The 26866-nt window shown below is 47.8% G+C and overlaps 1 protein-coding gene across 2 annotated transcripts; it reads left to right on the top strand.

Moving 5' to 3' along the window:
• Positions 1-26: 26 nt before the first annotated feature.
• Positions 27-18941, top strand: ZIC4 (Zic family member 4). Of its 2 annotated transcripts, XM_081301208.1 has the most exons (6): positions 27-162; positions 2832-3085; positions 5311-5487; positions 6672-6756; positions 12906-13523; positions 18061-18941. In XM_081301208.1, the coding sequence occupies exons 4-6, from the start codon at positions 6687-6689 to the stop codon at positions 18555-18557; spliced, it is 1185 nt and encodes a 394-aa protein (XP_081157334.1). In that variant the 5' UTR covers positions 27-162; positions 2832-3085; positions 5311-5487; positions 6672-6686; the 3' UTR covers positions 18558-18941. The 2 variants fall into 2 exon arrangements, with proteins under 2 accessions (XP_081157334.1, XP_081157335.1); XM_081301209.1 differs by lacking the exons at positions 27-162; positions 5311-5487 and having other exon boundaries at positions 3049-3085.
• Positions 18942-26866: the final 7925 nt, after the last annotated feature.

The raw sequence follows: 26866 nt of genomic DNA, 5'->3' as shown, positions 1-26866 counted from the left end.
TCCCCCCCTTGATGAATGGGAGCAGGGGGAGGTGTCACGTGCTGCCGACGCGGGCGCGGATTGGTGCGCCCTCACTCCCCCCGCCCGCAGCCGCCGCGCCAACGGAGGGCGCGCCGAGACGCCGCGCGCTGCTCATTGGCCCGCCCGCCTCATCAATCCCAGGTATTGTAAAGCGCTTGACATCCCCTTTTGACAAACAGAGCTGCCAGGAGTAGCAACTTTTTTTTAGCCAATTTTTTTTTCCCTCTTCTCACGGAAATTTTTTTTTTTGCCACGAATTCTTTTCTTTCTCATAGTCATCTCTTTCTCTTCTCTCTCCTCTCCTCTCCCTCTCTCCCTCTTAACCCCACCCCACCCCGGTCCTACTTTAAACCTGATCTCCACTGAGCGATTACAGACTAGAGACTTCGAGCGTCTCTGAGAGCAGGAGGCGGGGATGGGGCTGGTAAACACAGCAAAGGCACTTCCAGAATGTCCCGATTCAGCAACTTTCTTTTCTTTCTTTCCCTCTTTTCCCCCTTCAAGGGCAGCAAAGGAGGCTTTTGTTATTTGCTTCTTTTGAAGTTTGCTTCCTTCTTGCCTAGTCCCCCTCCTGTTTATAATTTAAGATCTTGGGAGCACACTTGCACTCCTCTCTTTACTAGAAGTGTGATTTCTCAGTGTAACTAGTCGCCTCGATTTTTTTTAACTTAATCAAATCAATCACATTTCCCGTATATGCCCCCCCCTAAACACAGGTGGATAGGGTCTCTTAACTTTGCAGATTATTGAGGTTTGGGGGTTTGTTTTTTTAAAGGGGAAATTGCAAAGGTTGTTGCAATTTTCTTTTTTCACCCTCTCTATGTGATTTTTTCTCTTTTCTCCCTTCCCCTTGTCTCCCTTAGCCGCCCCCGCTAACCCCCTCCCTCTGCACTCCTGTTCCCATCCCGGGCCCCTTTCATTCAGGTAAAACTGTAAATTTCCCTACGCCATTGTTCCTCTGGGCTGCCCAAAGCTCCCTAGAGATCCCCGAATAGTTTTTTTGGTATTTAAATCCCCGATAGATAGGACCAATGTAAATTTTGTGACATTCAAACCTTTTCTAGTTCACAAATCAGTCACCCTTGTCACAGTTATTGAAATTCCGCAACTCGCCACACCAGGACGGTGGAAAAAGCGGGCGCGGTCTTTGTTGCCGACCAGGCTTTTGATCGCCAGAGAAAATTTACTTACCTTCAGATGAGTGAGCAGAAAAAGAAATAACACTCCCTTTGATTTAGTTAGGAAAATGCAGACATTTGGATTCAGTGCAAACATACAACACTCGCTTGTTTTCGCGATGCGGCCCTCGATTAACCTGTCTTTGCCCAGCGCAAAGTCTATTCAACAACTGCGCGTAGTTGCTTTTTGTCCCATCCACAAAGAGCCATTGACTATATATTAAAATGATTGTTGAAAGGTAGAGGAGTATGGCACTTAAAAGCAGGAAAAAAAAATCCCTGTGACTCAATCAATTAAACCGAGCAACATTTATGCATTTCAAAAAATGCACGCGGATGCGGGGGGTTGGGGGATGAAGGTTGCATTTCTCCTCAGCTCTGTTTAAAAACCAGCAGCTCGGCCCAGGGTTTAGCCGAAGCGTCTGCATATTCATTAGGTCTAATTATTTTCTAGTAAGGAAAACACAAAAAGCCAAGAGTCGGAATCCTTCAATTTGCCCTTTGTTTCTAACTTCATTTGGCTTCTTTGCAGCTGAATCAGAGCCCTAAACTCTTTTTCCAGACAAAGAAACCTCAACTCATCCTTTCACAGGCGGCCGGGTTAGGAAACTCACCAGAGTGCACTGGCTAGAGGAAAATGAAAATGATTTTTTTTCTTTCTTTTCTTTCTTTTTTTCCTTCTTTTTATTTATTTATTTTTATTTTTTTTTTTATTTTTTTCCTTTTCCCTGCCCCGTCGCCAGCGCTGGCTTCCCGAGCTGAAGGAAGGCAGGAACAGCATTGGCCACTCCTCGCCTTTCTGGTTTTCTGGTCTTCTCACCGACTAAATTCTGATTTGGGGTTGGCGATCTGGGCTGCTGCCCTTTCACTGTGCTCTCTCCGCTCAAATGTCGGGTGGTGTATCGGAGAAGGTTTCCTGGTGTCTGAAGGGATTTAACTGAGCATTTGTGCTGGAAAATAAAATTTCTAGGAAGAGGAAAAAAATTAATATCTGGTCTCAGCAACAAGTCTGAGCCCAGCAACCAGAATTTTCTAACTTTGAGTGGAAAGGTGTGAGGAGTGGAGGGCAAGGGTTGGGGCTTGAGGGAGTTTAAAAAGAAAAATGTATGTATGTGTGTGTATGTGTGTGTGTGTATGTGTGTGTGTGTATATGTGTGTGTGTGTGTGTGTGTGTGTGTTTTAAAACAATAACTGCTCGGTTGTTTCTACTGTCTACAAGGGGAAAGTTAGATGCTGCAATTATAATTTTTTAAAAAGAAAGAAAAGGGGGAAAAGAAAAAAGAAAAAAACCTTATCTGCAAGGAGAAGTTCTCTCTAGAGGCTGTACTGTTCTCACTAGGGAGAACAAATATTGAGCCCACCTCGCCTGCCTTTCAAAAAAAAAAAAAAAAGCAAGGGAGGGGACCTGAGGGGGAAGGGTAGCTGTTGGGAGAGGGGAGGGAAAATAATTCTTCAAAACAGAAAAGTCAGTCTTCTCTTCTCCAGTCCGTGGAAAATCCAACGGGGACGTTGACAAGAGGGTATTTTTAGGAAATCCGTCCAAATATACAGGGTAAGAGTGAATGTGAGAAAGAAAAAAAAAAGTTGTGGGTTGTAGAAGTTATCAAGTGGGATTTGCGGCGCTCTCTGCAGGAAACGCGAGCGGCTCCAGTTCAAAGCCACATGCACCAACGTGACATATAAGCCATTAAAATATCATCCTGACGGCTCATTTCTGCTTCATCATACATTCCCTAACTGCTTCCCGAAAGCTGGAAAAGGAGAAATGAAGGATGACCGCCTCGATGGAACCACAAAAGAGAAGCTTAGAGGGGTTTGTGGTCCCCCCTCAGCCACCCCGAAGTGATGTGGAGAAATGAGGTGATCCGGGCAACAGGTGGAGCAGGGTAAGTGCTGGAGACCAGGGGCAGACAGGCGAGACCTGTACCCCAGCGGCCGCGTAGTTAATGTCCTTACGGGGGGCCTTTGGCACCCAAACCCCACTGGGGGAAAAGGCCCAACCAGACTTTCTCCCAATCTCCTCCTTCATTGGCCCCCCAACCTCGGATACAGGCCCCACCCCACTGACTCTAAGGCGGGAGGGGGCCCTTCCGCGGAGGGGCAGTGTTGAGGATGAGTCCATCCGTTCCTCGCAGAAGGGGGGCGGGGGCAAGTAGGACAAATGGGGCTCCCACTGGCACCCGCACCGAGAGCAGCTTGTTGCCCGCCCGCCTCCCCCCCACCCCCTACTTGTGAATTGCCTGGGTGCCCCACCATGGTCACAGGAAAGGCAGGAATAGCCCAAAGCTTTCCGAACACGGAGTGAGCAGGGCGGGTGCCCGGAGAGGGGGGTCCTTGCAGGCAGCTTTATCTGCCCTGCCCCAGAGGGTTGGCGGGGAGGATCTTGGCTTCCCCTCCCTAGGGTCAAAGAGCCAAGTTAGATCTGCTGGCAGGAACACGATGGAACTTCGTCGCCCCATTCTGACTGAGGATGCCGGCTGGGTGCGCCTCCGGGCCCGGCTCCTTGCCCTCGCTCATCCTGGTTCTGCTTCAGGATGCTGACCGCTGGGATCCGCTCTCTGCGCACGCGGGCCGTGGGTTCGGACTTAGCTTTCTCTCTCCCGAAACGAGGGCTGCGACTTTCTCTCTGAGTAGCAGGCCGCAGCCTGTAGAATTCTGGCCACTACCTTTAAGTCCAGGGACACGGGAAATTGGGGGCAATTGGAAAGGTAACAGATTTGGGTTGTGAAGAAGAGTTAGAACTATTTCACAGGCTGGGTCTGAAAGTTTAGGGTTGAGTAATGGCCCAGAGGGACATTTGTGAGTCACGGAAGTCTTAGAAATGGAGAGGGGGCATTGGAGGGCCGCATCTCCGCCGGCACTGTCTGCAGGATACCTTTTTCCAATTCCGAAGTCATATTTCTCCCACCTTTCCAACAGTATTGGCCTGACAGCGATCCCCGCCACTGCCTCATTTTCCCTTCTCTCTTTAGATACCTGTAGTTTGGGGAAGGAGATTCAAAGGGACGATTAGTTGCCCAGACTTGGTCACCTACAGGTGACTCAGGAATGTAGCGGTGCTGGGGGAACCCAGGCTCTTCCCTTTAAAGAACAGAAGAATGAGAAAAGGCCCTAGCACAACCCCAGGCTCTTAGCTATACATCCTGGCACTGAGGACCCAAGAGAGAGTAGCCAAGGAGATGGGGGTGCAGCTGGCCGCAGCAGGCAGAAACTAGGAGCTGGATTTTCTCCTTGACTTGGTAGCTCCCAGCCAACCTTCAGGGTTTTTGCTCTTACACCGGCCAGGACCAAGCTGTACCCAGAAGCAGGCATGCCTTTGCCGAGGGTGCCTGCCAGTTAATCCCTGTGGGAGCAGCCCTGGAACTGAAATCTCTAGCTGTGGCTGACCTCTGACCTTGGATAGGCCTGTACCAACTAAATCAGCTTCTTAACATGCAGCTTAGGAGAATCCCCAAATAAAAATACTGCCTTTTGCACCTACCCACTGTCTCACATTTTTGGATCTCATGGGGCACTATCAATTACTGGGGCTCCCTGGCAACCTTTCCTCTTTTCAAGGTGCAGGATGAAAAGCAGATTCCAATAAGTGTCCTCAATGTGCTCCATTCTGATTTGTTGTGTGGGTGGATGGCTGGTATAAGAAGTTGTGTCAGGAGCAAGTGTTTGGGGAAAATCAGATCTAGCCATTTTTGAGGTTTCCATATCCCAGGAACCTCAGGTCCAGGGACCCAGGGACAATTCACAAATTCTTTCTCCTCCTGCCACTACATGGCTGGCTTGGAAAGGGATGTAAGATTTAGAATCAAAGGAGATGTTTACTCTGTTTCCCTGCACAGGCCGGTGATGGGAGCTGCTACAGAGTTTCTTGAGGTCCCTGTTGTCTGCCCTGGTCCAACCTCTGCAACATTTGTTTGCATGTCTATGAAATGGTTTGTAATGGACAAAGGGATGACAGGACCTTGGGAGCAGAAGTAACCCAGACCTCCTGGAAGTTGGGCTGGGGCAGCATTGTGGGTGGACAGAGGTCTCTAGGAAACCTCTCACCCATTTCTCTCAGAAGCAAAAAAGTAAATTCTATTATTGCCAACCAACCAGGATTTGTCCCTGCCAGATATCCTGCCATGAGGAAATTTCAGAGCGAGGACACCCAGCATGCCGCCCTTCTGTAGGAATGCAAAGTTGGGCCTCCTTTTTTTCCTGATCTGTGCTGGAAGGAGCTTTTTACCTTTGGGGAAGGATGCCTTTTGGTTAGAAAGAATTGAAAATAAGTAAAATCCTCTGGGAAAAGGTGAGTCAATCCCCTTGCCCATCCCAAGCTTGGACCTAGAAAAAAAGGGAGAGGGAAGGGTAAAAACAACTAGACAAGTTAGAATCTAGTTTGGAGGTGGAGGGGAGGAGAGAAAGATCATTGAACATAGAGAACTGGATGCCCTTAGAGACAGCAATCCCCACTTGGATTCGGCCTGTGGGTCAACAAGTTAAACAACGCTCATTCTGTGGACTGGAGTGTCAAGACAGGCAACCAGTCCTCATTGACAGAGGGCTTGCTGTGTTTGTCCAGCCTGAGACCTTTACAATGACTGTTTGTCTTTCTAGGCCAAATTGAGGGTTGGGACTGGGTAGATCGCCTCTGTTTAACTGCTCTGCTGCCTTCAGCCCCATCTGAGGGATGCAAAAGTCCTCCAAATGCTGTTAAGAATTTATGATGACAAAAGGTTTGGCAGTTCACGCCACTGACAAGGAATCAAATACATAATCAAGTACAGATCTTGAAGAGGAAGTCTTCCTCAAACCTTCTCAGCTATAAAATAGGAACAGCCTGGACCAAATGATTAGGAAAAAAACAGTACCTGTTTAATCCAGTGAATTTTATATTAACTTAAAAAATAGAACAGTGATAGCCCCCAAATTGGTCTGGGGTTCTGGGTCATTTGAGGCTAAAGGTTTCTACACTCCCACAGAGAACAGGATCTAAAAATATACAAAGAAGTTTGTCTTCTCAGTTCCAACACTTACAGTGTTTAAGACTTTAACCTGCTAGCCCCTCTGAGAATAGGGAATCCTCCTCACCATACTTTGATAAATAATTAGCTGGAAGGAATAATGGGGACTTCTCTAACAATCATTTCAAATTCTAGAAGTTACAGATTTTTGAACACTAGTTGGAAGAGTATCCACTTGTACCAGCAAAGCAGGACAACAAATGCACTTTAGATTAAAAAAAATCTATTTGGCAAATTATAATTTTTCAATATTTTATTACCCAGGACATACACTTTTGCAATAACTATGGGCAGTTACCAGCAGTTTTTTTTTTTCTTTAGCTTCCAAATTTACAAATGATCAAACACCAAAAGACTATTTTCAGACCAACACTTTTTTTCATTTGTACATTCAGGCCACAAAATCTTACCACAGATAGAAGTATGAAATTGTTTAAGTAATGGCAGTCCCTCCTTTCTTCCCAAACAGGCTCAAAGTTAAAAAATGAGATACAAGACTTCCTTGGTAATGAGGAAACGATTGCGGCTTTACCGAAATAACCTGAAAGAGTCAGGTAAGTTAAAACCCCCTTTTAAATATTGATTCACTGACATTTGGGGGTTTGTTTTTTGGGGTTTTTTTATGTGCAAAAAATTTTTTTTGTTGTTGTTTAGTTATGCCGAGTCTCGGTTCTGAGTTTAGGTGAGTCTCTTGAGTTCAGATGAAACTTAGAATAACACCTTGGTGTTCAATGCATTTGCACACAAATCAATGACACAACATCCTATCAGCAGCTAGCTAATCCTCCTCAATGCCTACTCATCTGGATGTTCTAGAATTAATATTTGATGACTCTCTCATTGAAACAACCACCCCTGACCTTCTGCAATTCCACTGTCACATTATTCTATGACATATTCATCTTGAATTCATTTCCGGACGATTTGATTGGAATGAGGTTTGACATGTATTGGCTTCCATGAAAGAAGCAGACTTTGATCTTGGTGATGGGGTTTACATGATATGCATCATCCTTACCAGGGACACCAGCCTTCTGCAATGTGGTAACGACTCGGTTCCCACAATGTGGTGTCTGAACAGGGAGTGACTGACAGCCACTCTGTCAGGAATACCTTCATTGTGAAGAATTTAATTTAATATTCCATTTAGAATGAGCCTATGATTTAGGGTTGGATGTTTTCCTTTCCAGGCATGTAGTTTCTTTTATTTCACTATACCACTAGCTAACAGTTACTTCCAAAGATATTCTCTTGTTGGTAGGCAAAGCAACCTTCTTAACAAAAGTAAAGTAAATGATTCAGAGAATGGCTCTCTTATATTATTTTGGGAAGATTTGATGGGCAGAATTCTCGAGAGACAGATGTGGTTATTATGTAAATTCCATTGTTTTGATTCCTTAATACTGTTTTGGAAGATCCTTTGGTAATGTTTCCTAATCTTTTGTCAAAAGACATTTTGCAGAAGCCTTGCTTGAAAATTAAATTTTGTCCAAGTATGTTTTCTTTCAATCTTAGTGTCATTAGTGATGATTAAAGCTCAAATTTCCCCAGTAGAAGAGAAGAATTTCTTTCCTTTCCAAAATCCTGATAGATCTCATCTCCTTTGCACAATTCATGCTTGAACATACAGGCAGCCTTCTTAAGTTATCTCTTTTCACAAGACTGGAGATACCTCCCATTCTGGGAATCCTGAAGTCTGTGTGTGAATGGCTTCTAAAGAGATATATTCCACATTTGGAGTGGTAACCTGGTCAGAAACAGGGAAAAAGAGCTGAACAAGTGGCTGCAGTTTCAGAAGCAGAACATACAGATGTCAGAAGCTGTACTTGGCCAGATTCTGTGCAGTGTGGCCCTCAACTACTGAGATTATGCTCTGGGCAAAGTCTGCAACAGGTAATTATCAGTTAGCATTGCTTAAAAAATCAAAATGGAAAAATAGCTCAGCTATCGATTTATAATCTCCTCCATCTCTTTTTCCTTCCCAAGGGAGAGAGGTCAGACATTTTTGAGCCAGTAATATGAGGAGCTCTGCCAGATGGTAGAGCCACCAAATGGCCTATTTCTAGAAAGTAGGACTAGAAAATCACTTGTTTATGACACTACATTGGCCTGGCTGTGGTGAGCAAAGCATTTAGGGCATGATTCTGAGCACCAGTTTACATGCAACTTTTGCAGACTGAGGGTTGTTTGAGGTCTGGTGGTGGAATCTACTCCAACTGAAACCTTTCAGTACTTCTTTTTTGACATCTTTGAAAGACCTTCAGGCTACAGGATATTTGTTTACTCTCCAAGTCAAGCAGGAAAATGGACCTAATGATGCTGTAACACTGGGAGAGGCTGGGAATAGAATTCTCCAGCCAAGCATTTGTGTTGGGGTAAAGTGAATTGAGATAAACTTCTGAATAAGAAAGTCTGAAAACCAGTGAAGGGACACCACTCCTCAGCCTGACTAATTGGCAGTCTCTGGAACCTGTGTCCTTGCTTTCTCCAAGTTCAGAGTAATTCCTCTGAAGACTAAAACATGCCTCCAAGACATTGGTGTTCTATCACCTAGCATTTGTGGTTAGCTTGATACTGTTTGGGCACTTATTTTAAAGAAGCACCTTGACGACTCTTATGCAATTGCCCAAAGTTCATTGCCTGTAAATATTTTGGGGTTTACAAAAGAGTTTTATTCTCCCTATCACTGTTTCTGGGGAAAATGTCCTCATAAGAGAATGTCTGGTCCCATTGCTGTGTTTAGCCAACCAAGCTTTGGACCATATGGCTCCAAGAAACTTGCAAAGATCAGGCAGTCTCAGTGACCTGCAGGTCCACTGACCCCTGGCAACTCAAGAAGCATCTACCCAGGATGTGGCCAGATGTTTTTTGTGCTTCAAGAGAAGGTTGCATCTGGGAAGGAGCTCCTTGGGGCCAGGTTACTGTCAGTGATTTTGGCTGAATCAGATGTGTCCGCCCTTTTGCTGCTGGCACAAAAAGTCATACACATGTTCAAAGCTTTTCAAGGGCAAAGTTAATAAGAGAAAGTATGCAGTATACTGACAGTCTCTCTATATATAAAACCTCTGCTTTCTCCCCCTTGGAGTCCACAGAGTCAGTGCATAGAATTCAGGAGGTACATGAACTTGGATAGATAAAAATATGCATCTTTTGCAACCTGCAAATGGAAAGTGAGCATTTTCTTCTATGATAAGTATGAATAGTAAAAACAGGACTGTTAAGACTTTACAAGACTCATCAGACTTTTAAAGTGGTCCCCAGCCTAAAACAGCTGCTTATCAATAGCTATTCTGTCAGTACTGTTATCAAAGCTTCTAATGGGGATAAGGTCACAGTATGTATATAAGGGATCATTTTGGAGCAAGTCAGAGTGTTGTCTTTTTCTTTTTCTTCTCCACAATCCAACCCACGGCCTTGCACATTCTAAGCAAGCATTCCACCAATGAGCCTTATCCCCAGCCTGAAATCAGGGTCTTAATCAAAGCTAAAGTGGATGATGAGTTTGACAAACATCTGGAACAGTTAGTTATAGGTCATCAAGGTTATAGTGGAAGTAAAAATATTTTAATTGCTGGAGTTTTGCAAAATGTCCCTGCACTTAAGCTTGAAAAACCACAGAGGCTGACAGCTTCATCTTGAGATATGGATAGTGGAAACAGCTGGTGAAGAAGACCCAAGGAGAAATACATTGTTTTTCTTTTGCCTTTTTTTTTATATTTTATTTTTTGTTTGTTCATTTTTGCCCTTCCTGGGTTCAGCCCAGACTCACATGGAGAACTGCCTCCTTCTGCACTGTGGTGAGATTTGAAACTACTCACTGACACTTGGGAACAACTTTCTTGGCCTAACCAATCATGGAGTAAGGAACCAAAAATCAAGGGACAGAGAACACCTCTGGGTGAAGAGTAAACCAGGGAAAGTGAAAGCCAGGAAAGAAGACAAATCTGATGTCAAATATGTAAGGAAGACCTTGATTTAGAGAGCAGGAGGGGTCTGCCAGTCAACTGCTCTCCTCTCTCTTAAAAAAAAAAAAGTTTTTAATTTGAAAAAGAATCTATTGGCAGAATTGCTCAAGCCCTTCCAGCTGGAGGAGCAGAAAGATCCAGACTAGTCAAAGCAGAGAAATTGTTGTGGAAGTTAATCCCTCGATAAAGTTCAAGAGGGGAAGGATGTGTTAAATGAAAAGTCTGAAAGAATGTGTCAACCTTTATAAATGTTAATTATTTTTTTCCTAAATGACGTAAAAGAAACCCTTATTTACTGATCGGGAAATGTTTAAGAATACTCCTCCGTTCTCGGGATGGATTGGGCAGTTTGATCAATTCTGAGTTAGGAGGTTTCTTGTAATTTACCCAGATTTCACTTGCCTCTGCTAATGGGGCACAAGATATTTTATCCAATCTTTAACACTTCTCTTCTAAAAATCCAAGCCTTTCTGTGTTTGGGGGCGGGGGTGCTTTTTACAGCGGTCAGGGAGGTCCAGGCATTTCGACTGGTATTTTCGACCACAGCAAGCAGGCAGAGCTAGGGGCCAGCAGTTCTTTAAATCTCCGGACGAAGCAGCTGACCCTAGCTGGCCGGTGCAGACAAAGGACACTCCCTCCTGTTTATGACACACTCGACTGGCCCAGAACTGAAGTTTTCTTCAACCGACCGACCGTCCCCCACTCCACTATGGTGGTGTTTCGGCGTCCAGGCTCTAGAGGGCCTGGGAGCCTGGACCGAGCGAAACTTGGCGTCCACTTTTTACACAACCCTGAGGCCAGCAAAAAGCGAGACAGGCTAGGCCTTGGGGCAACAAGTGGCGAGAGCTGAAAGTGGAAGTGATCCCCAAAACCCTTTCCCAGAATCTCCATTTGATGTCTGGGTACCTAGCTCAGGACCCCAGATTAGCCCGGGCAACCCTGAGGGCGAGGACCTCTTCCTCCTAGTTGCTCGCCCCTCGCCTTTGTGCCTTTGTTTCTTTGGCCAGTCCTCCAGCAGGTCGACGTGATTCCGGACGGAAAGGGACCTCTCAGGAGACCCTGAGATGGGTTCGAGGCCAGCCTCTCCCAAGCCACTACCGCCTCAGGCCCAATCCTGGCTCTAGTTAGGACCGGATTCTGAGGTTTGAGAGTCCGGTAGGGGGGCAGTCACAGGGGGGAGGTGCCAACAAGGCTAAATGGGGAGAGAGAAGAGACGAAAGAGACTTGGAAGGGAGAAAAGATACCATCAGGAAGACAAAGGATAGTAGGGGGTTCAAGGGAAAATGGGGAAGAGTAGAGAAAGGTGAGAGCAGAGAGAAATTTCGGGAAAAGCAAGCAAGTAAATTGAGCTGGAAGGCCACCGGCCTGAGAGTTTCTCTGTTCCCAGCAGCCTAGTCTGCAGCCTCCTCCCCTCCCAGGATCTTGACCCCCTCCTCCATTCAGCTCCTAGGACAAACTGCCCAAGCTGACCAACATCCCCGAGCACCGGTGCTGCCCATCAACTCCAACTGGGTTGGGTATCCAGATCTGCCCAGATATTACACATAGCACAATTACAATCTCCCCAAAGTGGTGGAGAAAGGGGACATAACCCAGCCCCGCTCACTTCCAGGAACCCTGAGGCAAACTGATTCCCCCCAGCCCGAAGCTTTCTGGAGGGGAGAAGAGGAGGGGGGTAAGGGGGAGAGAAAAGAATCTATGCCTGGGTCAGAGCGCATGAGCAGTAGAAGCGTGAAATGCCATTGGGGTGGGGGTGGGGTGAGGGAAAGCCGGTGTATTGGTGTGTGTGTGTGTGTGTGTGTGTGTGTGTGTGAGAGAGAGAGAGAGAGAGAGAGAGAGAGAGAGAGAGAGAGAAACCCTGAACGGCTGGACCTGTCATCGCTGACGTCGGGCAGGGCGGTGGGCCAATGGGCGACCTAGGCGATTGTTCCTCTCAGTGGGCCCCGGCCACGGCCCCGAATCTCTATTCATTTCCTCAAGCGCCCTGCTGTTGCCTCTGTAGTGTACGGGATTTCACGTAGACATTAAAGGCGGGGGTGGGGGGCAGCTAAAACCCCAAACCCAAAACTTAACGGGGGAAAAAACCCACTTTGTACAAGTTTTTTTAAATCTTTGCGTGTGTGTGTGTGTGGGGGGGGAGTATCCTTACCCCTCCTTTCTGTCAGGTGACGGTGGCATTAGTGACTGGCACGGGAAGCTCTGGGGAGGACGGGCCAGGATGCTGCAGGCCGCCCTCTCCCAAACAAGCAGGGCACTGAAATTAATATATATGACTGGGGCACTTCAGAACCACCACCACCTCCAACATCACCACCTCCAACACCACCACTTCTTATCACCTCCACTCAGGGGCAGGGAGCGGAGTCCCGGATCGCCCCAGGGTTCTGGCCTCCAAAGTGAGCTTGAGGCTTAGGTCGGATCCCCTTCGGGCAGGGGCCAGGTTCCCCCAGCAACCCACAGACTCATCCTTGCTGCCCCTTCCACCTACCCTACCGCTACCATCCCTCACCAGGTCAAGGCGCGGCAGGGGACTCTCCGGAACAGCAGCCTGGCCTGACCGTGGTGAAGGCGTATGGCCTTGCTCTGTCTACCGGGTTCACAGGGAGAGCAGACTGGCTCCTGATCCCAGCTGACCGCAGAAGCCGCGGTGAGGCTGGGCTGGGCCTGCCCCCCGGGGCCCAGGGAAGTCCGCTGCCCACGCCACTGGTTCTCACGCGCGCTATTTGTCTCGACAACAGGTAGCAGCTCCGGACACCATGGCCCCCAGTTCGCCGCCGCTTCCAGCCCCTCGGTATTCCCAGGCCTTCACGAGCAGCCTCACCAGGCCTCTCACAGCCGTCCTTTGAACGGACTCCTGCGTCTGGGGCTCCCCGGAGACATGTACGCACGGCCTGAGCCCTTCGCGCCAGGGTCGGCGGCCCGCAGCGACGCCCTGGCAGCTGCTGCGGCCCTGCAGGGCTACGGCGGCATGAACCTGACAGTGAACCTCGCCGCGTCCCACGGCCCTGGCGCCTTCTTCCGCTACATGCGCCAACCCATCAAACAGGAGCTCATCTGCAAGTGGCTGGCGGCCGATGGCCATGTGCCCCCACGCCTCTGCTCCAAAACTTTCAGCACTATGCACGAGCTCGTCACGCACGTCACCGTGGAGCATGTCGGCGGCCCGGAGCAGGCCAACCACATTTGCTTCTGGGAGGAGTGTCCGCGACAGGGCAAGCCCTTCAAAGCCAAATACAAACTTGTAAATCACATCCGCGTGCACACGGGCGAGAAGCCCTTCCCCTGTCCTTTCCCGGGGTGTGGGAAGGTCTTTGCTAGATCAGAAAATCTCAAAATACACAAACGAACTCACACAGGTCAGTATTCGGCGCTGTCTCGTGCGGACCTTCTGGGGAAGCAGGCCCTCGGGTCTGGATTTCCTCAAGTTCCAACTGAGGGGAGGAGGGAGGTATTTTGGTATTGTTTCCATGAGCCAAATCCATAAAATATTAATTATGCGCTTCTATTCTTAGAATCACAGAAGTTTCCGGAGGCTGTGTGTAGGGAGAACAGTGCAGGATTTCTGCTCTGGGGGACAAGGGTGAACGTGCCTCCAACATTGTATAGGCAAATGTATGCTTATGGAGTTCCATTTATTTATTTATTCGCGGGGCTGGGGATCTAACCCAGAGTCTCACGCATGCTAAGCAAGTACTCTATCTCCGAGCTACACCCCCAGACCCTGGAGATTGATTTTTAAGTCATTTCAAAAACAGCTCAGCTCCTCAAAGTCTTAAAAACAGGGGAACAATTGCCTAATTTTTCTTCATCTCTTTAGCATGGAGGGACAGAACTCTTCTTCCTGTCAGCCTCACAACCTGCCTGCCACTTGGACTGAGGGGTCATCAGATCCTTAGCACTTTCTTTAGGATTTGGGAGTCTCATAGGCTAACTTTTACCCTTCCTTTTTGGTGAGTCTTGCTGGCCCGACAGCAGAAAGGTTTTGCTAACCCTCTTATCTTAGCAGAGACCCAACGGGACTCATCCGACTTAAATGTCATTTACCGAGCTGTTAAGCGAAATAGGGACATGTGTCAACCACATCTGTTAGTTCTAGTTAACAGAAAGAAAAGGAGCCTCGCTCAAGAGCTTGCAAAGTTGAACTCTTCTGGCCAGAAGCACCTAATTAATACAATTGCAAGAAGAAAGTTTTCACACTTCCAGAATAGCATGTGAAGTTACATTAATTAGTTTAGCAGCCATTGTTTGCACGCTTCTTACTCCTCCCCCTCCCTCGAAGTTTAAGAAGTCGACATCTCCCCTCCCCCATTTTGGGGGCGGATGTGGGGGGGGGGAACCAGAAGATGAAATAAGTTCCGGCTTGGTGCTCCACTTTTACTACCCTGCGCCTTGCCTTACTCCTTTGCTTGCTTCAAAACCAACCATTGTTACAGTCAAAGAACCCCCTTAGGTTGGAAGTGCCGAAAGAAGCTTGCTAATCTTGTTCTAAACTCTTGCCTTCTCCGCGAAGGTCTAGACCTAGGACACGGACATGCTCGGAGGAAAGACCAAAGTCCACTTTGAATATTGTATTTTATTTTCGGAGTATATCTGGAGGCTTATTGTTTTCTCGAGCTCTTTCTGGGGTCCCCCACCCTCTCGCAAGTATCTGCCCCCTCTTTCCTTATATCCCCCAGGGTAGGGGGGGGATGGGTAAGATCCTGACCCCGACCTGCAGGCCTGCTACTCCAGGAGCCGGCAGCTGGCACCTGGAAGGTAGACGCGCAGTTCTAAGCTGGAGAAGAAACTCATCTTTAATGACAGGGGATTTTAAACAAACAAACTTTTACTGCTCTTTGCCGGCCCACTGTTTGAAGTCTGTGAAGCAGAAAATGGTTAAATTCTTAGCGCAATCGACCTACAGCAGAGAAGCAAGTTCCGTGCGCCAGGGCTGGCTCTCAGGTTTGCATCTATTCAGGACAGAATTCTGTGCGTTCTTTTGCTCACAGTCCCGATTCACTACCGCTTGAGTTAAAAAAAAAAAAATCGACAGTCTCTCCTGCTCCAGCGTTCCCTCAAACCCCCCTCCTAAGTAATGAAAAGAGAAGAGAGAGACAGAGAGAGGAGAGAGAAAATGTTTCTCAAATGGCAATAGACCTCACTACAAATTATTCATGAAGACAGTTCTCGATGCAACAGGAAAATAATTGCCTTTTCAAATATTAATGGCGTTTCATTTCCTCGAGTCGCGGAAGCGGCGAACAGGAGCAGATTTCTCAGGAGTTGAGATTCTCTCGGATCTGAATCCCAGGCCCGGCTTTGGAGGCGACTGCCCGCGCCGAAAGGTTTCACTTTGTGGTGGTCACAGCGATCCTGGAACAATGGTGCCTTGGCGAACGAGGCGCGGGGCCAGCCACCGTGCTCTGCCAGGACCCCACTTCCAGGCGCCCCTCCCGGAACCCTTCAGCTAGGGGGGAGGTACCCCCACCTTCCCCAGCGGCGGATAGAGAGTCAGGGCTGGGGATCCGAGGCAGAGAAGCAGAGACTGCGCTGGGGCGGAGTCACCAGGAAAAGCAGACCCAGCTACAAGTGCGAGAAAATGGCGCTGGCCCGGCCGCCCCTACGCTTCCGAACTTTGTCCAGCGAACCTGACTCGGGGCAGGGAAGGAGGCCTTTTCCAACTGCAGAGCCCCTGGGAGGAGATTGGGCCTTTCACCGCGCAGTCCCGGGCTCAAGCCGCTCCGGGCGGGCTCAGAGCCGGGACCAGGGGGAGGGGAAGGGCGACAGCAGACTGTCGGCGGGGGGCGGGATGGATGTCAAGTAAGGGGACCAGGGCGCCTCCTGCAGCTCGGGAGAGCGCTGGGGCGCGGCTTCACCTGGCCTCCCTGGGGCCTGCGAACTTCCAGGCTGTACGAATCACCTCAGTACACTGCTTTTTTTTTTTTTTTTCCCACTTCTCGGCTCTTCGTCTGGGTTGAAATCAGTTTGTTTTATCAGTTTGTTCAAGAAACAGCTCACAAGACTGGATTAAGTGTGTGGCGGGAATTATTTTTTCTGGGGCGAAGGGAAATCAGCCTCAGATTCTGTTCCTCCACTATTTTATCAGACTCTTGTTCTTTTTTGCAGGCTCTGAATTACATGATTCTTTTTATGTGTGATTTTAGAAAGAGAAAGGAAAAAAGGGATTTTTTTTTTTTTTGAATTTGCAGACGCTGGCAGGGATCCGTGGGGAGAAAATAGGCGCAAATAGGGAGTATCTTTCGTCCACCTTTTTTTATAAATCGTTGACAGTGTCCCCTTCCAGAGGGCCTAATATATAGCACTACGCCTGCAGGGGGTGAACCCAACGACTGGGCGGTGTCCGAGTCCCGGGTTCACAAGCCGCTGCCTGAGCAGATGCTTGTGTGCAAACCTCTGGCTCAGCGGGAGCCTCATCAGTGCTAGGAATAGAGGCTTTGTTTGTTCAAACCTGGCAAAAAGCACCTATCTTTCCTGGAAGCGACCCGAGAAGCAAACACAGAGCCAACAGTACTTCTCCCGCACATCTCTTGCTCTTCAGCTCGACGCTAGGTAGCGATTCCCTCGACCCAGAGCTCTCCGCTACATCCATTTGTTTAAAGCCCTAGACACCTCCTTCTCCGCCCCCATTTCCGCAGCATTTGCAGCTCGGGCAGGAACTTGGGCTTCCGGGTTCTCAGGGTTCTTTCCTCCCCCTCACGCCCGCGAATTCAGGCTGCAGTGAGCTCGGGGATTGGGGCTTGGTCCCGCGAATGTTTCACCCTATCTTGATCTCGCGCCTTTCCTGGGCTCTGCAGGGCATCGCAGCCATGATCCGAGCGGGCCTATCCAGGCCACCGCTTGGCCTCCGAGCGGGACTTGGCCTGATCGCAGCAGTTGCGTTCACCCCCCCCCCCCCCAGCTGCGGTGCTATCGGACAAGGTTGGGAGAGAGACCTCAGGTCAAGAATTGGCTGGGTGGCTCCTCCCGCGCAGGCCCCTAGGCTCAGACCTCCCGAAGCCCAACAGCGGACGGGGTGGTCCAAGGAGGCCGGGAGACCTTGCACAGTTTGGACTGAGAAGACGAACTGCACACTGCAGGGTCTCCGAGAGATTGCTGGAGGTGCATAATAAAATATAGCCGATGAACCTATCTGGAGGAATCGAATGGTTTAGCAAGATTTGAAAAATGCTGCTAAATGCCTGCCCTCAGGGGGTAAAAAAAAAAAAGAAGGGGGAGGAGGCTTCAGTTCCCTCAAAAGTCGCCTTTGAGGTTCATCATTGCTCCGAATACCTTCCCCCGAAGCAAGGACCTATATTATGCACACTTCGTGTGCATAGGTTGCGTAACCTCTTAAATCATTTCATCGCTTTTGGCGTTTTCACAAAAGCTACTTTTGGGACGGGAAGGGGTATGTGAGGGGTGGACCGCTGGGCGGGAATGGTGGTGGCAGAGATGTTTGGCTAGAACTGCAATTTTAAATAGAGCAGATGTGAGCTCTTCAGTCAATTCTATGTATTCTCGGGGCAAAGGTGCCTCTGGCTCTTAATGGATAAAATTTGGAGGAAAACAACCCGAGTGAATCAGATTTTCGAGAATGAAACTCGACTAAGATGGAGTCATTGTCGCTCCTCCTCTTTACCCTCCCCCTAGGTCCAGAGGGAAGAGGGGGAGGGGTGGAGGCGTGAGGGAGGGGGTCGCCAGGAAGCCGGGGAGCGCTCTCTGCGTGGAGAGGGGTGACCAACCTGAGTGTGGAGGAGAAGGATTTCTAAATATATATATATATATATATATATATATATATATATATATATATGTGTGTTTTTATTGATAAAATGAAAGAGGAATGGAGGGATGGCAATTGTGAGCCTAGGACTCGGCCCACGCGCACTAATGTCTCTGCCTTGCCTCCGCCAGGAGAGAAACCTTTCAGGTGTGAGTTCGAGGGCTGTGAGCGGCGCTTCGCCAACAGCAGCGACCGAAAGAAGCATTCGCACGTGCATACGAGTGACAAGCCATACACGTGCAAGGTGCGCGGCTGCGACAAGTGCTACACGCACCCCAGCTCTCTTCGTAAGCACATGAAGGTGCATGGTCGCTCGCCGCCGCCCAGCTCTGGTTACGACTCTGCTACACCATCTGCCCTCGTATCGCCCTCGTCAGACTGCAGCCACGAACCCCCGGTGGCCTCCTCAGCGGCGGTGGCAGTGCGCAGCACAGACCTGAGCGAATGGTACGTGTGTCAGGGCGCGGGCCCCGCCGCGGCTGCTCCTGCCGCGACCCCCAGCCCCACGGCACTTCCTGGCCCTGCTGCTGCCGCTGCCGCCGCCACCTCCGGTATCAGGTCTGCCTCTGTGGTTGCTGCTTCAGCGTACACCCCCACTCGGAGTCTAGGCCGGGGTACTGAGGCTTGAAGACAGAGAGAAAGGAAGGAAGGGAGGGAGGGGAAGGAAGTGAAGGAAGAAAAAGGAAGCAAACCGGCGGGCCGGCTACCACTAAAACTTTCCAGAGGTCAATGAGTATTGATAATTGAGTATGTCAACATACTCAATTATCAATACTCATTGAGTATGTTGATTAAGCATTATTTTAAAACAAAAATTGGTCCCCATATTTATTCTACAGTTATCCCCTACACCCCACCCCCTCATGAGTGCATGAATCCAATGTTGAGGATAAAGGAAGAGAGGCATATGGAACAACAACAAAAATAAATCAGAATTTATATGCAATTCTGGCAACTGCAGGTGGCAAAAGTAAGGCCACCAAAGTCCCCACCAGGTTCATAGAACGGGAAAAAATTTTCGTTGAGGCCTGAACTGCCCCCTCCCCCACTCCCTTTCCTGCTCCCAGTCGGAGCCTCCTTTTCCTGTCCCCTCCCCTCTCTCATCAATCCCAACCTCAGGAGATCAGATTCTGGAAAGTGGCCTACAGAATTTCACAGCCATTTTCTTGCCTCCCATTTCTTTTTTCTTTTGCTCCCCTCACAACCCCCAAATTTCCCCTTCCTTAGTTTTCCTTTAAAATAATGCCCAAATTCTAAATTTTCTCATAACATCCATACAGGAGATAAGGAGGTGCTTAGCCCCTTTCTCTGGAAGTCATATATCTCCACCCCCATGGACTGGCCTAAGTACTCAAATATGTAGGTCTGCCTGCCTGTATGTTCAGGGATTCTATATACATTGTATACTTGGGGTAGGGAGTCCAAAACTACAGGAAATACAAACAAAAGAGCTGCCAGAGAGGCTTCAGGATTCAACCTTAGGAGGCCTGCGGTCCTCTTACCCACCCCCTATCCCTGTCCAGGCGCTGGCCTTTCAATCTTGTAGGTGCTTGGGCTGGGAGTGTGGAGCTGGCTGATGACGTCACTGAATCCAGGCCTCCACAGCCAACAGGGCTTGACCTAGGCAACCTGTCTGGGTGAATGGCATCAATTCTGTCACAGTCTTTCTCAAAAATCACCTAACGTTGTCTTATTTTAAAGGGTTGGGTGGGAGAGAAACAAACTACAAAAATAAAAGGAACAATATCAGTGGGTCTAGATTGAATGTGTATTTGATATGCTTAGTGTGAAGTCCCTAGAAGAAAGAACCAGATGTTGGGGGCGGGGGAGAGGGAAGCCTTTGGAATTGTTGCCAAAGGGGTTAACAACAACAACAAAACAAAACAAAACAAAACAAAACAAAACAAAACAAAAAAACAGAAAAGGGGTCTGTTTCCCACTCTTCCACCCTCTGCAGGGAGAATGGGGGCTGCCCCACAATCCTAGCTGAGATATGAAGAAGAAAAAATATGAAAGGCAGAAGAAAAAAGAGAGGAGGTTTGAAGGACCCATGGCAATTCTTTAAGAATTTGGAAACAAGTGTATGGGGGGGGGCACTAAATTCTCCCCTGGGGGAAACTTCAGCAGTTCAAATTTAAAAGCTGAGCCCTGATGTAAGTCAGTGCTGTAGGTCTTGACTAGCATGAGTGAGGCCCTGGGTTCGAACCCCAGCCCTGAAACGAACAAACAACAACAACAAAAATTCCAAAACAACAACAACAAAACCCAAAAGCTGGAACAAATTCTGCCTCTGCCACTCTGCGGGATATTGTATTCGCTCCTCTTGAGAATCTATTAGACAATTCTCACGCCTGCCCTGCAACCCCCACAACTTCCACCAAATAAAATCCTAACTGAAAGGGACCGTTTTGATCGCCCCTAATAAAAACCGAAATCTTGCAAATACGTCTTTGGTGAATCTGTTGTTGAGGAAGGGAGACTGCAATCCCTTCCTAGCCCCCACTACAATAGGGTCCAGAGGCCGTCAGGCCAGAGCTGCAATTGAGAGGAAACTGGTTCCCATCAGGGCACACTAGCCCCACCGCCAAGGTGTGGAGGGCATCTGCCAAACTTGCTTCTCCTGGAGGTGTTTAGAGAGTGGCCCTCTTCAAATAGGAATCGCTTCTTTCCCTTCTGTTTCTAAAGCACCGCATTTCGTCTTCACCCCAATCCAAAATAACGAAATAAAATAAAAGTGTTTGGTCGATCACTAATCGCCTTTAATTTTTCATTCGCTTGTTACAGATGTCCACCGCGTTGCTCGCAAGGTAATCTCGCCCTGCGCAGCTGAGCGCCCGCATCTCGTGCCTGCGACATCAAAGGGCCCGCACACAAAGCAGTGTTTCTTCGCCACGGTGCATCTTCATGGTAAGTTAGGATTTCTATGGCAATGGGCAAGTCGCACTGAAATCCTGAAAGGCCGAGCCTGGAGCCCGTCCAGGCTTTTCATTAAGGACATAATATTTACGTCTAACAGGCCTTTTTTCTTGTGTATACAAGTATATATTTTTGTTTGACGTGGACTAAATCATTTTCATTTAATTTCCGGTAAACAAAACCCACGCGAATGGGCACTTGTTCCCGATCATAATAAAAATGGATAATAATGTGAGGGAAGAAAAGGGCCGCTTGAATCGCCGCTCAGCCCTCTTTGTTTCTGCTTTCTGCGGTGATCAGAGGGCGCATTTGGGTTTGATGGCGAGTTTCTAAAGGCGAGGAAATGGTTTGTAAGAGGGGAAAGAAAAGGAGAAAGGTCTAATCAAGCTCGGGTTGTTCAAAGAGTCGGGTTTTGGGGTTGAAAGTGTGAGTTTGACGGTGCATCAGCATGCCGTGTTAGGCTCGCCATGGAAATGCGCGCGGGGAGCGGCCGCTTCAAAGGCGGCACACTTCACTGCAGACACTCTATTAAGATACATTTGCGCTGACCTTTGCTTTCACGCCATTTAATACTGTCACTGTGCTCTCCAGTATATACTTCCTCCCTAGGACCTGCCTCGCCTGAGTTTAGGGGTTCACCCTGCACCCTGATGTAGGGGGCTTTGGCGCCCGGACGCTTTCAGGAAAGGGAGGAGCCGGACTCTGTGCATCTTGACTGCGCCCCAAAGAGGCTCCAGGGTCAGGAGTAAATGACTTTAGGGCAACCTCAGAAGCTTAACAAATGAGCATCCCTAGCTCAGTTTTGTGCGAAGCGCCTCTCTGGATCTTTAGCAGGATGTGGGTTTGAATTTGATGAAGGATTGGGGGGGAAGGGAGCCACCCTGGGGAAGTCTGGGGAAATCACACTGTTCCACAGGGACATTTCTACTCTGGCTCCTGGTACTGGTCTCTGACCCTCCATCCCAAAAGACTCTTGCAACCCCTAAACTTTTTTTCTGCCCAGGGACTGGGGTGTGTGTTATCCTTAGGCCTGGGCTGGCTTTGGGTACGAACTCAAAAGCCCAAGGCCAAGGGGATAGGGAAGATGGCAGGAAAGTTAGAAGTCCATGTTCCCTTAATTGTCTTGTTGTTTATTTTATCCAAGTACCCCAGTGAATAGAGGAAAATAAACACGGTGGAAAAAAATCAAACAGTGGAGTCTTCTTTAGTGCCAGTCCTTGTGGTTGAATAAAAAGGATGGTCCGCTTTCTATTGAGCTGAGAAATCTTTGAAGTGGGAGTTATTATCTGAGACATTCCTGCTTGTCGTCCTAACAACGCTGATGAAACGTAAAAGGTTCTTTGTCAGCGATTTGTTCTCCTCTCTGTCAAACTCCCTCTACCCCGTTAGTTTCAAACCGTTTCTAAAGAGATAAAATCAAACTTCTTTTAAAAAATATCCACACACTACACCAATAGATAACTTTAGGGATAAGTCTTGCTAAGAGAAAGACAAAAGCACTGCCTAGCCCTCAGGGTCAGGGCCTGGTGAAGTGTGCAGATGTTGGGGGACCCTTTGCTCCAGCTCTGGAACATGGGAAAAAGAATGCAGAGAGGGTGCAGGCAGAGGGTACATACCCAAAGTCCATACTTGTATGTCTGCTGCTCTTGGCTCTGGCCTGCACTTTATCAGCCCAGGTTGGGTTACCTGGAGGAGCTTTCTTTGGAGACCCCTCAGGCTTTAAATTTTCTTACCTGAGATTCTTGGATCCTGAGGCTACAGTCCAGGTTTTTTTTTTTTTTTTTTTTTTTAATTTCCTCCTTCAAAGGCAACTCTTGCTAAAAATAGACCCATTGTGTATTTCCTCTCCCTAGTAGCAATCAGCAAGCCCTTTATGCCATTAACTAAAAGGACAGTGGCTGAAGGGAGAAAGACATTCTAATAATTTTCTATTTTCTTCAGAATCTTGGTAATTGGAGTTCCGAAGGTTTGGACTATGTGATAGTGACCAAAAAGTGCATGCTAATGCTCATTCTCCCCTCCCCCACCTAAATGTGCAGTTCTTCACTTTATATTGTGCCTAGGAAAGAAACTTTCACCCTTGTTCAGGTTCCCCAACCTCCTGTTGTGGTTTTAAAGGTGGTTTAAATCAACAAGGATGTGCCCATCCCCCCACCCTGTGTGTGCTGACTAAATGATTTGTAAAGAAGTTTCCCCAAGCTGTAACCCATGCTGTTATTATAGTTGCTGCAAAATGTTGTCTCTTATATTGATTTTATTTGTTTACTGGAGGTCTCCATATGTTTGTTTATATCGCTAATTTATGGGAAAATGTAATGATTGCAATGAATGTGAATTATACAGACAGGCAAACATTTTATAATCATAATTCACACATACAGGAAAGCCTGGTGAAACTCTAGACTATTTGGTACCTTCTCTACCCACACTTTGTGATTTATCATCTGTCCCCTTAGCATCAGTTAAATTATGAACTAATTTGAAAGAAAAAAAAAGAAGTTGTTATGTATTTGACTGAAAGTGATTGTTGAATGAACTTTGATTGTTGAATCAAAGTTGAGGCTCATAACCTTTTTGGAATCATGTAAATGTAAATGAAATAAAACCTGCAATTCTTTTCCCCTCTGAAGTCCTTTGTGTACATAGAGCTCCATTTTGCTATTTTATTTGGAAATAAATGATGTGTTGTTTTCCTTTCTCTTTTGAATCTGGATGTCCTGTTATTGCTTCACCATCATGGGAGAGATTTGGGGTCCTACCGCAGCCCACAGTTCTCTCCCCCTCTTTCTTTATGGTTTCACAGAAACATATTTGGGGCCTCACCTAGGCAGCCCAATGGAGGGCCCACCAAAATGGCCATCCTGGGAAACACCGCTCTTGCCTCAATTTCACCCCAATGGCATCAACTGATTTACAGAAGGGAAAAGGGTGACTGACCTGTGTCTGCCTGGAAAGGCTTTATTCCCATGGTCCTGAGGGCCAGGGGTGAACACTCTCACAAACCACCTTTGAATTTGGAAACTCTGGTGGCTGACAGGAATCAAACCAAGGAAAGAACAAGAGAGGTCCAGTTGACCCCCAAGTCCTGCCTGAACTCTGGCATAGTACCTCAGAGGGCACCAAAGGAGTCTTTCTAGCTGATTCTTGCCCCTTGGACAAGTAGGGGAGGCACCATCCTCGCTTCAGACATCTGCGAAGGTCCTAGCCTTGACACTGAGAGGCTACAGCCCATATGATTCTTCCTTGGACCCTAGTTGGTACCTTTGTTGGGTTTCAGCATCTGATGCATATGCCCAGTTTATCTGGCCTGCATTTCAAATGTTTCAGAATCACTAGAGTCCTCTTCCCTGTCTCCACTAAAGTCACTGCGTCACCAGATTACCAGCACCCTTCTTCCCCTCCACCACCTGGCTCAGACCGGTGACTTCCAGCTAAAGCTGAGAAGCTGAGAAGTTGGTTTCCGTGGGCCTGGCTGGGACATGACGTGGAGGAGAGGACGGTGGCTCTTGTGGTGGAATTGCTAGGTCTCCTTAGAGAACCAGTTCACGGTTCAAGGGCAGCAGCCCTGGACAGAGCACTGGGGAAAGGGATCCCAGAGCGCAGAGGCAGGAGGGAGACCCGCGGGGTGAGTAGGGAGGTCACCAGGGGAAACCAAGACTGTCCGTGTGGGCGAGAGCCCTGGGTGTGGGCACTACACCAGGCTCCCCCTCCATCCCAATCGCAGAACCCCATCACCACCACCTGCGGCTCAGGGACTGCTTGGAGGAGCCCCTCTCTTGCTTTGGTCTTCTCAACCCAGTCTGTCTCAACTTTGAGACAGCTCACATTAAATCATTGTGGTGCGGGAAAGTGGCGATTAAGAAAGAGGTCGATACCCCCAGTCAGGGCCCTTCCTGGCTCAGTGCTCCCTGCTCGATGATGTGGCTGTTCCTACTCACAGCTGCTCCTCCTGGGGCCCAACTCCCTGTCCGGCCCAAGAACGCCCTGCACAGAGAAAGGAACTGGGAGTCAAGACCTGAACCATTGGAGAGAATGCAGAGAAAACGGAGCATTGCAGGGGCAGTTGCCCTGTCATCCCACGTTGGGGTTTTGGAGAAGCAAAGCCTGCCTTTGAAACTTCCTAGTCCGAGTTAGAACGGAGGAACCCGGGGGCTAGAAAGAGAGGGAAGAGGAAGTGCTGGGGACACTTTGATTCCTAGCCACCAGGAGAGAATGCTTTACTTTCAGGTGCTGCTGCTGCTGCTGCTGCTGTTGTTATTATTATTATTATTATTATTATTATTATTATTATTTTAGCAGTTTGGGATGGTGTAACCTTTGGGTCTCCTAGTGTCCGCAGCAAGCCTCATCCTAGAATCATTTCACTTGTCCTTTGGGAAAGTTACCCATGCCTACCCTGCAGCAGTAACTTGGGGCACTATTAGCCTGCTAATGACCCTCCCTTCCTTACCCTCACTCCTCTATTCCAATTCCACATTAAAGCACCTGATGAAAACTGTGACTTTGGTGGAAAAACTTTGAATAGAAAGAGACTGTCTGTCTCACTTGTTCACCTACTAACTTTCTGCCCTTCCTTGTGATTCAGCTCCCTGTTTGTATAATGGAGGGAAATGAACCGCCTCCGTGTCTTTTTTTTTTAAATATAATGCTGTATTATCTTCAGCGACTTTGTGATATAAGACAACCTTGAAACCTTTAGGTTTACTGGCTGCTAGTTGTTATTACTATGACTTGAAATTCCATCTTTCAGACATGCCCCATAGTGCCTCAGTAAACAAGATGGCTTTCTCTAGTTCCTCCTAGAAAGTTTGGCATCTACCTAGGAAGGGGCCCCAAGTTCCCCAGCAGTGTGCGCCTCCCTCAGGCAGCCTGGAGAATAGATAAGGGTCCTGGTACTTTATTGACTTTTTTTTTCCCCCCTAAGAATTCCAGAGCCCTGTGCAGCCAGAAACTGAGGCAGAGAGGCAATTTATTTTTTAAAGGCCAAAGAAAAATTAGAGAGACCTGAGTTTATTTCAGTATAGAATAATGCTGAAAAAACTGATAGTCTTAATGTCACCCTTATGACTTGTTAAGACTTTTGCATTGTACTAAACTCCGGGGCCCAGCCAGCAGTGATGGTGATTTATTTTTATCATAAGTCTCTGCGGTTTATTGTGAGTCCCATGTGGGGCTTCTTAAGACTCAAGTGTGGAGGCCGGTAAATGTGAGAGGGAAGTAGAGTGACAGGGCAGTGGGCATAAAAGTGACCAAAAAAGTACTTTCCTCCTAGGAATTCACCAGGAACTCTTTCACAATCATGATTTTTTTTTCTTACTTAATCCTCATTTCAGGGAAAACTAATAACCTCTTGGTCACCAAGTGACTGAATATTCTACAATGACACTCTGCTGTTTCCAGCTTTCTATCTGGGAATCAGGACTGTACTGCCTTTTCACCCAAATATCTCCCATGAAGAAGAGAAACAGAACTTTTCTAGGAAGGTCATCATGGGCTCAGACTCCAAAGTCGTTCAGAAAAAAAAAAAAAAAATGACGACGAATGAAATTCAGTTTAGTAGACAATGGGGGAGGGGGGTTGAGTTTCCTCTGAATCTTCCAGTTCCTTTGCAAACATCAAAGGAGCTTTGTGAAAAGAGAAAGGGAAAAAAATTCCTTAGGATACAGGTTAATCTAATGTAAATATGGCCTAGCAGGTTGACTTTGAAATTGGTCCCACATTTTTTTTCCTCCTATAGAGCCAGTGTAGATGACATGAATCAAAATCTGGATTGAGGATATTGATCAATTCAAAACAAGATGAGCAGGGCTGTGCACAGGGTTCTGAGCCTCAAAATAAATGGAAAGCCCTGGGAAATGTGTGCAGAAGGAATAAACCAAAATTAGGCAAATGCAAGGTGCTATGCCATGCTATTGCAGGTAATGGCAAAAAGAAAGAAAAATATCCACCACCAACATCATCAGATGATTAATTTAGAATATCAGAAGGATGATCCAGTTTTCTCTTGTGTTGTGACTGACT

Source organism: Spermophilus citellus (assembly GCF_964194105.1).
Source record: "Spermophilus citellus genome assembly, chromosome: 7".
NCBI classification, from domain to species: domain Eukaryota; kingdom Metazoa; phylum Chordata; class Mammalia; order Rodentia; family Sciuridae; genus Spermophilus; species Spermophilus citellus.
The sequence above is the reverse complement of the archived record's forward strand: the minus strand, read 5'-3'. Positions and strand labels throughout refer to the sequence as shown.